General features: G+C 36.8%; 1 protein-coding gene across 2 annotated transcripts in view; it reads right to left on the reverse strand.

The window, feature by feature from the left end:
• The window catches only part of SMPX (small muscle protein X-linked), a 99,784-nt gene that overhangs the window by 58,984 nt on the left and 26,537 nt on the right, over positions 1–14,263 (reverse strand). For both annotated transcript variants that reach the window (XM_044670138.1, XM_044670139.1), the window contains exon 3: positions 12,203–12,289. In XM_044670138.1, coding sequence (XP_044526073.1) covers positions 12,203–12,289 — 87 coding nt within the window. The remainder of the gene's footprint in view (positions 1–12,202; positions 12,290–14,263) is intronic.

Here is a 14,263-nt window from a genome sequence, read left to right on the forward strand (position 1 = left end):
GGAAGGAAGGAAGGAAGGAAGGAAGGAAGGAAGGAAGGAAGGAAGGAAGGAAGGAAGGAAGGAAGGAAGGAAGGAAGGAAGGAAGGAAGAAAAAGAAAAGGAACATTCAGGCCAGTAATAAACTTTTGCTCCTCTGTTCTTTGTATCAGCCTATTACCACCTTCCCAGAGTTTCTCAGAAGTCTAACCAAGGCCACAAAGAGCAGACAGGTCTCAAGTTAGCCACTGAATATGTCAAATTCTTTTCCCACCGTGTCTTTCTCATTTCACTGCCATATCTACTAATTATAATAATTTAAGAGACCAAAACATAGATCTGGAAGCAAGGATATCAGCTAACTCCTTTCTTTCTCTACCAATCACCACCATGGAGCCCTCAAAAAGTGAGAGAGCAAACCTAACACATGCTGGAAATGAGACTTTTCCTAAACAAAAGGAGAAAGCAAGAAAATCATGTGCAACAACTAAAAATTCCAAGAGATTGGGTTCCAGGTATGAAAATCAATTTATTGATCAGGCTAGTAATAATCAATAAATTAATTGGTCAGTGATCTTTCTCAGTGACCAAAGACCAAGAAATTCAATCTCATGGATCACTAAATGCAATTTTGGAAGCTTATTATTCAGCTTTCCCCTACACATCCCAAGACATCTCTAATTGGTGGATAGCCAATGAGAAGGTGGTCCATCATTCTCTCAATTCCTTTCTGGTTCTTTGGTTGATAATGGAAAATCACAAACCCTGGCCCTCCAATCAGGACTCATCAAATTAAGAGAGGCATTCTCCATTCACTCCAAAGGGGACTCAAGCACTCTCTTCTGCTGCACTTGGACACACTTGGCCTAACCAGGTTTTTATTTACTGGGCAAGACAAAACCTGTAATCTCACTGTTCAATCATCATACAATTGGAGATATTCTAGGATGGGAGATGTAAGAAACATTCCTTGCCAGGAACTAAGAAATGAGTAAAGAAGTGTAAAGGACAAACATGAGCCTCAATTCAAAATCTAGAAATAGAAATAATTCAATGTATTAGAAATAAATTTTTCATATGTTTAGAAGAGCAGCCACATCTCCTCTCTTCTGTTGGAACTGCCACAGTAACCACCTCAATCTGGACACAGACCCAGAGATTTGCAGCCTCCCTATCTCCAGACTGTGGTCTCTGCAAGCTGTACAGAATATTCTTTAATAAATCTCATTTGAACGTCTGAGTCTTGGGCATGGGTTTTCTCCTTTTCCACTCCCTAAATGAACTCTGATTTATTACATAATCATTTGTTTGGAGATCCTTTGACATCAAATGTTGGATGTGAAATGGGTAAGAGATTCTCTTTGAAAATGTCTAGAATTCACATAAATGAGAAATCATTAAAAATTGCTGCAGTAAATCTGGAACTATGACCAAAGGACCATAAGACTGTGTATACCCTTTGACCCAGTGATTCCATTACTGTGTATTCCAATAGATTAAAGATAGAGGGAAAAGACTTACTTTTACTGAAATATTTATAGCAACTCTTTTTGTAATGGCAAAGAATTAGAAACTGGGGGAATGTCCATTAATTGGGGGATGAATGAACAATTTGTTGGTATATGATAGTTGTGGAATACTAATGCACCATAAGAAATGATGAACAAGATGAGTTCAGAAAAAACTGGAAAGGCTAATATGAACTGATGCAAAGTGAAGTGAGCAGAACCAGGAGAACACTGTGTACAATAACAGAAATATTGTATGATGACCAACTATTGAAAGACTAAATAATTATTAGCAATGCAAGGTTTTAAGAAGGGATTCATGATAGAAAATGTTATCCACAGCCAAAAAGGAAACTGTTAAGAGACTAACTGTACAACAAAATATTCCATTTTTTTTGCTTTATTTCTGTCATGAGTTTTTTCTTGTACGTGTGATGTGTCTTCTCTCATAGCCTGAGGAATATGGAGATACCACCATAACAGCAGTGGTATAATCTATATAATCCTATTTACCACCCCAAGGAGGGTGAAGCAGCTCTAATGTAATTTGGATAAAAAGTAGAATGAATGAATTGGTGTTCCTTTAATGGAGCTAATTCACAGGCTAAGTGAAAAAAATAAAACATACTTAAGGGCTAATGACATTTTCTTTTACTTGTTGCCTTTGATTCTCAAGGTGCTACTCAAGTTAGCATATTCGTTACTCTTACACAATAGCAAAACAGCACAATACCTTTTATACCTACAGCACACATCTGGAAATAATTGCTTTTCCATAGGTATAATAAACTAAGAACCACAGGGCTGTACTTCCTCCTCTTGTATAAACATTTAGAAACAAGAATGGAGAAGAAGCTTAAAGACCATTTGCTGAAACTGGCATTCTAGAAAATTCTTTTGGGACTTCCTTTGAAAGAAATATTTAGCAGGCTATAAAAATGTTTTTTTAATATGTATAGTGGTGACATGAATGATGCTTCCTTCCTTGAAAATGGTTCAACAGTTTCAAAAGAGGTAAAATATAGAAAGGAAATGGGAAAAAAAGAAGAAAAATGCTTCCAATTCAACCTGTTAAGCTCCTGGGTAAAATCACATTCTGTATCTTTGTAACATCCCTGCCTGATATATTTGTAAACTTTACATACAAGAATAATGGATGCATGTGAATTTATATTGCAGAGCTGATATGTCAACTTACAAAAAATAAAAAATAATGATGATAAGTGTAGTATCTAATATTTGAATGGGGATTTTCTTCCAAGAAATTTAAAGTTTAGAGTATTTATTCTTCTTTGATAAGACACAGAGTTTTGTTTTCAAATGATGAAGATGCATAAGAATGAAAATAATGTTGTTTTAAAAATTAAATATCCAAATAGTGTGCTGCAAGTGTGGGAAACTTTTCAACTAACAAGACTTCATCTTTTAAAAAAATAAAGTTATGTGTTGATCTCTTCTTTGATTTATCTTAATTTAAGAATCTTGTTTTGTACTTGGGAAGGAAATCAGCAAATGGTCACTTTTCATTGACTCATAGTAATAGAGAAGCTCAACATTATAAGGACCTCAGAGGCAATCTCATCCAAGCATTGCTGCCAAAGAATCTCATCTATAATATCTCTTGCAAAGATAATCATGAAGTAGTCATTCAGGCTTCAAATGAAGCCCTTTAGCAAGGTAGGACGTCATTACCTCCCAAGACCCTCAGCTACACTTTGGGGTAATTCTAACAATTAGGAAACTTTTCTTTATGTTGTTTTCTTTAAAGCAGTCTCTCTTCAACTTTCATCTACTTCTCTTAGTTCTTCCTTTTAGGGCCAAGTAGAAAAAGTATCACCTCTCTTCTACGTGACAATTATTCAAGTATTCAGTCTTTTCTTCTCCTAGTTAACTGTCTACAGTTCCTTCAGTCATTAGTCTTGTCTTGTGAACTCTCAAATCCTGGCTTTACTTCTTCTGAACTTCTGGAAGGAATCCACTTAGATCCCTCCTTCTTTCTATACCTTCCAGCTTAATGTCATCTACATATTTAATATGCATGCTATGTGAGACCTCATCCATGATACTGACAAAAATGTTGAAAAGTATAAAGTCAGGGGAAAATACCTTAGACACTCCAAAAGATATCTCCCTCAATGTGAACCTATTCATGGTGATTCTTTGGGTGGCCATTTAACCAGTTCTACATCCACTTTTATCTGTTGGATGTTTTGCTAAAAGTCAAAGTAAATAATATCTACAGTATTCCCATGATCTATCTGCATAATAACACTTAAATATACACACACTCGATTAAGCACAAACTGTTCTTAAATTTCTCAAGCACTATTTTCCCTTGTTCATAAACTTCCCCTTTAATAACACATCCTAGAATATTTGCAGGAACCGAAGTTAGCTTCAATTAGTTCAGGCTCATTGACCCAGCACAACACAGTGCCTGGTATATAGTGGGTTCTTAATAAATATTTATTGACCAATTGATTGACCTATAGTTTGTAAACTCCACTGCCTTCCTTTTCTAGAAAGCTGGGCCATTTTCTGTGTTCAAAATGTTATCTCTCTAGTTCTCCAGGATCTTTCAAAGATTACTGATAGCATTTTAGCTATCACATTTGCTGGTCCAGTACTCTGGAATATACATAATCTGAGCCTAATGGCTTGAATTCACTGAGAGCAGCTAGGTATTCTCTTATTATATGCTTATTTATCTTGGACTTAAACACTCTAATAGCCATTTTATTCTGTCTTTTCTAATCTAATAATTATTCTCCTTAAGAGAGAAAACAAGCAAAACAATATTTAAGTAGTTCTCTATTCTTTCTGCCATCTGTTATCATTGTATCCACCTAAATAGTAGTTTATCTCTTCTTTGAGCCTCTTCTGTTCCCCAGTTTAGGAGAGAGGGGGTGGGAAGCTCTTTTTCTCCAGAGCATTTACATTTAGCCTTGCTGGACCATGACATTCTTTTATATATATTTTCTATTTCCTGCCCTTGTTTCTACCCCCAGTGTTTGACTTTGAATTCCAAACTATCAATGAGTTTCTTGGTATTCAGCCATATCAGTCTCTCCTTTTCTCTCTCAATGGAATTATTTTTCTTTGTACCCTTAGAATAAAGATTCCTTAAACTCTGATTAATGAAATAACGAATGGTGATTCAAGAGAACCAGCAATGAGACATGTTACCTCTTTCTTGACAAGCAAAGTACGGCTTCAGGCTGAAGACTGAGACATATATTTGTGGACACAGCCAATGTGGGTTGCTGTGCATAATTATTCATATTCATTACAAAACACTGTTGTTTTTCTTTCTTTTTTTCAATTGGAGGGGCTGGAAAGGAGAAGAGAGCCAACTACAGAACTTTCTAAAAGAAAAATGGAGGGGGCAGATGGGTGGTTCAGTGGATTGAGAGCCAGACCTAGAGACTAGGTTCAAATCTGATCTCGGATACTTCCTAGCTGTGTGACCCTGGGTAAGTCACTTAAACTGCATTGCCTAGCCTTTACCACAAAAAAAGAAAAGAAAAAGGGATACCAGAGGGCTATTGAAGCATTTTTAAATGCATAAAAGATACCAGAACACAAGCTAAAAGGAAACACAGACAAGCAGGACCTTTGAAAGGTAAATGTTGTGTAAAACCCAATGGAATTGCTCATTGGCTATGGGAGTGGAGTGGGAGGAGGGGAGGGAAAGAACATGAATAATGTAACCCCAAAAAAATATTCTAAATTAATTAATTTAATTTAATTTTTCAAATAAAAAGAAAGGATTTATCCTATCCTTATCATATCCTTAAAAAGAAAAGCGAACTATACATAATAGAGATTCCTGGCACAGTGTTGGTGTCCATGAAGTTCAGAATAAAAATATTTTCTTTAAAAACTAACCCATTCTTGAGAGCTTCCATCCTTCTTGAGCTGGCTTCAATTATAAAATATGACCTCAGGGGCAGCTAGATTGAGAACCAGGCCTAGAGATGGGAGGTCCTAGGTTCAAATCTGACCTCAGACATTTCCTAACTAGGCAAGTCACTTAACCTCAATTGCCTAGTCTTTACCACTCTTTTCCCTTAGAACCAAGAACCAATACGCAAAGGTAAGAGGAGAGAGAGAGAGAGAGAGAGAGAAAGAGAGAGAGAGAGAGAGAGAGAGAGAGACTCCTTTTTTAGTTTTTGAAATCTGCTCTCCAAAAATCTGGAGTGGCTATCAGATTATTTCCACTTTTCCTCAAGCTCAACACAAATTCTAACATGAAACAGGCACTTTTCTCCAATGTTTCCATCACTTTTATTTTAACAACCATTTCCTCTTTATTCGTCAAAATCATATTTAAAACAGAAGCTCCCCTTGTTGATTCTTCTACCTTTGAAGAATGAAAGTGTCATAAAGTTGTAATGTGGAACTGGCCACTGAGTCCAATCTTTATAAATATGCTTGCCTGGTGCAATCCCCACATGGATTTTGAAACATGCAGATATTTTGTATTTTAGGTCTCCTAGAAATGATTAAAGCTTTTTAGATTGGCTATACAGACAATCTAAATTTAAAAGGCCCTCAGCAGTAAGGGTAATTCTCTTGCTAGGGGCTGTTTCTAAACTTCCTAACACTGGAGAAAGAAGATGAACTGTTGAGAGCCTTTGAGTGAGTAAGGAAGGGCTTCAGGCTTTCTCTCACAAGCAGCAAGCATGAAATTGAGAATGCCTAACCTTGCTATTGCTTCCGTCTTTGTTGTGTCTATTCTTTCTTGCTTTTAAGTGAAGAAGATTCGAAATGACTATTTCCTTGGAAGTTTCTCAAGGTCAAGAAACCAAGCCACCAGGAGATCTGTGAACAGAGTCCATTCTGGGCTTTGAGAGACAGACAGTCATTATCGGTGCCCCAAAGAATGACTTTTGGGACCCTGCCCAAGGTTAGGGGATATGCCAAATTTGAATCTGGTAATATTAAAGTTATGTAGAAACTGTGCCAAGTTTAAACACATTCTCTCTAAGGACAGAGTTGATATAGGGAAGAGCTTGCCTCAGATGTTGGGGGGAAATGTTTTGTACTTATGTTCTATGCTATTATGGGAATAAGTCAGTAAATAATGGGACCTAGCAGTAGGGTGAACAGAGATCCAATCAATTCTCTCAGGATGGTCAGAGCTGGCTCCAGAATACTGCTTGTCCCATCTCATTCAAGTTTTAGTGATACCTTTAAGAACAAACTTGTCACTTTATGTTAGAGATCTTCATCTTACCTGTTACCCATACATTGAGCACATACTTATAGATATAGGCCATGGATTCTATCATTGGCTCCTTTCTTGAATTTTGTCACCTGTGAATTACTGGCTATCTCTACTGCTAATCTTCCCATATTGTGTAATATTTAATTCGGTTGATACAATTTTTTAACTCAGACTCAGTGCACTGAACACAGCCAGGGAAAGGAATTTTAATTTAATAATGCCAAAGAGTTTTCATTCATAATGATAATTGGTGGAACAATTAGGAAATGGAAGGGGGTGATATTGGGAAGAGAGGTTTGAAGAGTGAGGCAGGCTTGCTTATACCTTTCCAATTCCACTGTGATTGTGCCTTTCCTCCAGAATTACCTTCCATTTTCTATCTTTTTTAAAAAAATCTTACCTTCTATCTTTAAAGGCAGAAGAGCAGTAAGGGCTAGACAATGGGGTTTAAGTAACTTGCCCAGGGTCACACTAAGAAGTGTCTGAGACCAAATTTGAACCCAGGGTTTCCATTTTTTTCCCACTGGCTTTTTATCCACTGAGCCACCTCTCTGCCCCTTACTTATCTTGAATTTTTATTTATTTATCTTGAATATATATCTTGTTAACATATTGTCTCCCCTCAGTAGGATGTGAGTTCCTTGAAGACAGGGACTGTCTTTTGCCTTTCTTTATAACACAGATTTCAGTGTAGCATCTGGTACACAATAAGCAGTCAGTCAGCGAGCCATCATTCCTTTTAAGCCTTATGTACAAGCACTGTGCTGAGAGCCTCAAAGAGAAGCAAGACAGTCCCTGCCCTCAAGAAGACCACAGTCTAATGGAGGAGGCCATGCACTCAACTACGACTTTGCTTTTTGACTAACTGGAAGACTGATGGACAGTTTGTGAATATCCAGTAGCTTTTTTTCATAGCTCATTTGAAAACAATGTCAAACCAAGTCTATACAAATCAGATGGAGAACCAATTGAAGGATCCCAAGCAGAGCAGTAATTAAGCAACTAAAGCAGGACTGGTGAAGCCACTGGAGGGTCACCCTGAGCTCCTTGGATGGTGCCTAAAATCTTTGTGGACACTCGAGAGGATTCCAATGCAAAAACCTTTCCTTTTGCAACCAGTACAAAAGTACCTTCCTTTTCCAGATTCGAGCCCTGCTGAGTGGATTAGGGATGCCCTATTTTCTTGTAGAAGTAAATTTTTAATGGCTGGTTAATTATATCACTACATTTTTCTTGCAATATAGTATTCATTTAAGCATTTAAAAATGGAAGGTATACAAAGATTAAATTAAAACACTGCAAATTGACTAAATATTTGGGTTTTTATGTAAAGGTCATAACTACATTGTTGACATGTAATACTGTTATAATACAACAATGAAACTTGTGAGTCTACCACAAAAGTTGTCTTCAGTTAAACAGAAAATAAAGTCAAAAAAAATGTTCAAACAGAACTATTGGGACTAAAAGGTTGGGATTGTAAGTAGCAATAAGCATATTCACTTAGCTCCAAAATATTTCAAGTTTTACAGTAGACATTACAAATGATTTCTTCCATCAATACTATAAAATACCCAGTGATGAGAGACAATACCCTGCACTCTCTTTAGACAGAAAGGATCAGCTTAATACAAGAATTATAGGTCTGAACACTCAACTGTACACACACCTCTGACTGATAGACAGTTTATAGCCATTTGGAGGTATTTATCGTACATTTTTACCATAAATGCCAAGTTATAAATGAAAATTAGGTTTCTATTCAAGGCCACAGATCCCAGCCAAGGCCATGACTCCACCAAGACATAACCATTCTTTGAATATATGTTACTTCTAAACGAAAATGTGTTCCAAAACACTTTGGAATTTGGGACACTAGAAACATATCTCTCCCTTCCGCCCTATCTTACCTTATTGCAGCTGTAGCAGCTGGTCTAGCCATGGGAGTCACCAACAACCAAAGAGAATGGAATGAAGCCTCAGGGAGCACACTTCACTCCCTCCTCAAAGTTGCTGGAATCATTAGAATCTTAGCAAAGGAGCCCTGTGGCTGAAAGAGTACTTTATGCTCTTTAGAACTTTGGGGATACCCCTGCCCATAGCATGACATAATATAGTCTTTCATTATAAAGCATTTGCATAATCATATACTTTCAGAACTGATAAGGACCTTAAAATCCAATGCAATTCAATAAATTCATAGTGCTTATGTGAAGAGCTCTTAGGCTCATTCTAGAACAAACCTAAGACATTTAGATTGTGTGTTAAATTTTATAAAGCACATTCATCACAACTCAGCAAAGCAAATAGGACAAATATCATTAATCCTCTTTTACAGATGAGGAAACTGAGGCATAGGAACTATTAGGTAACTTGCCCATCAACATATATACATAATAAGGTTTTGAGCAGAATTTAAGTCTAGAGCTCCTGACTCCAAGTCTAATGTTCTTTCCAAAAATAATAGTTGTCTCTCACTCAGAGTTACCTCCTCCATTTTACATATGAAGAAACCGAAGCCCAGATATATAAAGCAACTCTACAAGTCCACATAGCAGTTTTTTGCAACTAGAAAATGAAATTTTCCCTTTCAGGATGTGCCAAAACCATTCAAAGAAAGATAAAATTAGGGTAAAATCCTAATCATTAATGGCAAAATATTTCCCCAAACATCTAATGAATCAGTTGTTCAAACAAGAACCAAGTGACAGAATTTCTATGAAAAAGTGGTAAAGCAAAATCAAAATGATTTATAATCATTTCAATCAATTTAGTGATTGAATTACCAGTTCACTAATCCCTTGACAAAATTAATTTTAGAAAACTACTTAGCATCATAAAGGCAAAATAATTAGTTAACAGACTAAATAAATACCACATAATGTTAGACAGAACCATCTAATTAATCCAAGTTGATCAATTTTTTTGTGTGTCATGGATACCTTTGGTAAACTGGTAAGGTCCATGGATCCCTTCTCAGAATAATGTTTTTAAATGTATAAAATGTGGAATCAGAAGGATCTGGGTTCAAATCCAGTCTTAGATGTTTCCCGGCTGCGTGGCTCTGAGCAAGTCACTTAACCCTGATTGCTTCGTCCTTTCTGCTCTTCTGTCTTAGAATTGATACTGACAGAAGTTAATGTTTTTTTTAAATGCATAAAATGAAATACATAGGATTATAAAGAAAACCAATTATGTTGAAATGCAGTTACCAGAATATTTCTTAAACAAACTCATTAACCCAAGGTTAAGAACCTTGATCTAATACAACCCTATAATTTTACAAATAAAGATAGTAAGGCTGTAGATGGGCAAATGATTTTTCTAAGGTGACATGGGTAGTATAATGGGTGGAATTTGAACAGAGCAAGACTTTCAGCTGAGGTCCAGGTGTTCCCAAATTGAGCAAAGCCGTGGTGAGGTATAGCCCTACTTATTATTCTTGGAATCTTTAGCCAAGAGGGTGAGTGAAAGAATACTAGAAAACCAAGTCTACCATACCCAACTGAGCTATCTTTTAAAGTGATGCTCCAATATTCTTTTTTTTTCATTATAATCTTCACCTCAGGCTGGTTTCTTCTTATCCTTACAAGTCACTAGCTTTTTCTGGATCAGCCTCTCATCTTCAAAGTCAGATTAGTGGGTTACCAGCCTACTCCAGTGAAAAAATTGTCCTAGTTCATTTATACACAATGGCAAAAATTATTTTTCTTTCTGATTCCACATTTTCTTTGGATTTTTCTTAGGAGGGGATTAAATGCAACTGGAATTTGCCATTGAAAACTAATCTTCTTCCCTTCTACCAGGGCAAAGGAATTCCCAAAAAGGGGAAATCTATTCCACTTGCCCCTGAAAACTATGTTGTCTTAATTCTCTAGTTAGCTAGTGGGAAGACTGTAAGCTTTACACTTTACCAGGCAACTAGGGTGATCACACATGTGAGTAATGAGGAGGCTTCAGTAGTCTGGTCTCATGACCTGAGGCCAGAAGCACCATAATAATGACAGTCACAGCAGTAGCTAAAAGGGCAGATATAGTCACAAAAGCAGATGAGACTGAGATAGTCTATGCTTGTTCTGACATGGGGACCCTCCTCCTTTTCACTCTTTCCAGATCTCTTTTAGGTTTTGGCTCCCCTGTATTAGCTCTTTGAGAATAGAGACCATCTTATTTTTATATCCCTGGCATTAAAAAATACATACTAAGTATCTAATAAATAACTTGCCTATCTATCCATCCACCCATCCATCCATGCATGCAGCTATCCATCCATTTATCTATCTATTTATCTTTCTCTCTATTTATCTACCCTAGTTCAAAATATCTAGTTAGCACTGGGAACTCTGGACCTGGAAATGGAGGAGATAGAAGGGATAGGCCTCCAGCCCTGGGAATAAAATCCTCCAACTGCCTCCTCTAAATTGCATATTTCTCTTTGGCTTAAACACTTAACCACTTCAAGAATGTTCATAGGGAAAAGATTGGACACAAAGGAATAAAGTTTTATTAGAAACCACAGATTTGGTATTTGGTGTTCTTTGGGGTCCAACATCAAAACCACTTTGTCCAGGAGTTAAAACAACCTTTAAAAATGTTTTAATGCCTATCCACTTTGCCCTCTGAGTCCCATTTCATTCCATTTCCTTTGCCTTATTGTAGCCAATACTCCTAAAACTTTTAAATTATTATTTCTTTAAAGACAAACGCTCTCAATTTTATCAGGGAAGTTACACACAGGGAAAGAAATAAACATTTAAAAGGAAACAAAGAACCTTCATCTTGGCTTCATTATTAGCCTTTATGATCTGACCTCCATTTAAACTGAGCAATTTCTTGGTAAAGAAGAGAAGGGGGTGGAAAAAGCCACAGAGAAGATTTTCTGGGACAGCTTATTGCAAAAATGTTGTCATTGTTTTGGAAAGGACATTTTTGACTTAATTCATTCTTTTTACATTTTTTAATGCTTCTATACAATTTTGTTTGCTTTTTTGGCATGCCCACCCACTTATCTCACATGCACCTCAAAAGCTACCCTTAAATTCATCCCATTCATTCAGATACAAACCTCTAAGCTGCAGCAAAAACAGCAAATAGATTGGATATAATTATTTTTTAAATGCCCTTCCAGGCTCTCTCTCCACATTCCCCTACATGAATCGCTTTGAATCCTCCACAAATCAACCAATAAATGTTTAGGGGACTCTTTTGCCATACAAAGCTTTCAACTCAGCATTGAAATACAATTGCCCAGGAAAATGGGCTCCAAACTAATTAAGCTGGGTTCTGGGGGTTGGGGGAGAGGAAATTCCACTGAATATATTGAGGAGATAGATGGAGGAGCTGTGTCCAGACTACATGGCTCTCTCAGACATTAATTCTCTCCCAGACCCAAAAAGAACCAAGCTGCTGGCCTCTGCTCCCCCCTAGTGGGAAGAGATGGAGCCAACAAAAAGCATCTCAGCCCATGTTTTTCTTCACTTTTCCTTACCTCATCTGTTTCAGGAGTAAATTCTTTTCTTTTGGGAGGTTGTCCCGCTCCTGGTCGAAAGGCTCCCATTGGGATGTTGATGTTCGCCTGTGAGAGAAAAACAATGAGAGATTGGCTGCAGGAAAATAGTGATCTTGCATTGAGTTCCTGGGGAAGGCATATTGCTGCACAGCTAACCAGTAGAGAGAGAAGGGGGTGAAGGAGAATGCACACACATATTGAATTATCAAAGGAAAGATGGCACCTTCGTGTGTCTGTTGTAACAGACTCACCAGCGTGTCAGTCAGTCAAAGCGATTTATAGCCAACCTTATTGTTACCCAGTCGTTCCATACTTCAGGATTAGATAGTATGAGCTGAAGACAATAATGGCTGTTCGTTTCTTGCTTTACATAGCTTTCCTGTTCTGCTCCCTTCTGTCCATGATGGGAATGCATGTTCCCTAAGTGCGGAGGGGCAAGCATCCTCTGGAGCCTTATTCAAATCTTTTCCATCCTTCCACATTCACTCGAGATTTTTATCCACAATGTAAGGGAGATTTAGCTAGGCTAGACATTCTCTCTCTATGTCCTCCTTCGATAAAAGTTCACAGACATTTCCAGCATATAAATGAGTCTTTCCTCCCCATTATGTAGTCATTTGTGGTAGTGGCTGAGAAGGGCAGCAGACTGGAGAATCAAGGCTCCCATATGCTCTTCAGATAATTTAATATAGTAATTATACTAATCAACAACATGCCAGAATTACAACATTAAACTTAAGCACCCTAAAATTTTAAACTCCTTAGGAAAAATGTTAAAACACTGAGTTTTATACAGCCACAAATGAATGAATGAATGAATGAATGAATGAATGAATGAATGAATGAAGTGATAGCGCATTTATAAAAGGCTGACAATATGCCAAGCATTGTCCTAAGCACTTGGAATATAAAGAAGAAAAAGTGAGGCAGACTTTGTTCTCCAGATGTTCTCAGTCTAATTGGAAAGATGACAGAGATAAGGGAATCAGTTGCAGGACAGATGGAAAGGCCCAAAAAGTCTAAGGAATTTGTAGAGGGTGGAAGGCAAAGCTCAGGGATCCTGAGAATGCATCAAAAGATCATAGGCCTGTATGTCAGAATCTAGAAATTATAGTGGAAAAAGGGATGGTAAAAGGTAGAGTCCCAAAGAACCTTAGGATCCAGTGGCAGGGCAGATGGTAAGACCTGGTGGTCCTCCACTTGAGACCCAATCATTTGGATTTGAAGGAAAAGATTTGAAATTTTTCCATTTGAATTGTTATATATACATATATATTTGTTATACATATATATTTGTTATTTATTTGTTATGTGTTTGTTATATATATCGGTTATATATATATATATATATATATTTGAGCCTCATTGAAATTTTTCTATTTGAATTGTTTTATATATATATATATATATATACATATTTGAGCCTCACACCAGTCCTTTTAAGTAAATACTGTCATCCCCATTTTAGAAATGAGAAACTGAGGTTCAAGGAGGTCATAATTTATTTGTTATTTGACACAGCTAGAGTCAGAGAAAATATTTAAACTCAGTTCTTCAAAACCTCTCTCTACCTCAGTTTCTCATCTGTAAAGTGAGATCTTTGGACTTCATGGTTTCCAAGGACTCTTTCAGCTCCAAATCTATGATTCTGTGACTCCAGGTACAACAGTATAGGCACTATGCCATTTCCTCCCTCTCAAGTAAATTGAAATATTTGAAAAGTTAAGTAAAAATATCTTTATATATCATGGGATTTAGAGCTAAGTGAGAACTTGCAGCTTATCAAGTCTGACCCTCTTAGCCTTAAGATGGAGAAGATAAGGTAAGAAAGAGGAGAGCAGTGGAGGAAGCACAGCATTTTAAAAACATTTAAAATATAAAGGTAAATTTATAACACATAATATGTATCAGAAAATAAAACCTTATAGTATGTGGTCATTGTTTTGGTTGACTTGGTTTCACTTTAATAGTATGATAAAGATCATTTCCTGGGCAAAGATAGTAAAAACAATTTCCCAACATTTATGATAGATATTGGAT

Source organism: Gracilinanus agilis, chromosome 3 (assembly GCF_016433145.1).
Source record: "Gracilinanus agilis isolate LMUSP501 chromosome 3, AgileGrace, whole genome shotgun sequence".
In the NCBI taxonomy this organism is placed as follows: Eukaryota; Metazoa; Chordata; class Mammalia; order Didelphimorphia; family Didelphidae; genus Gracilinanus; species Gracilinanus agilis.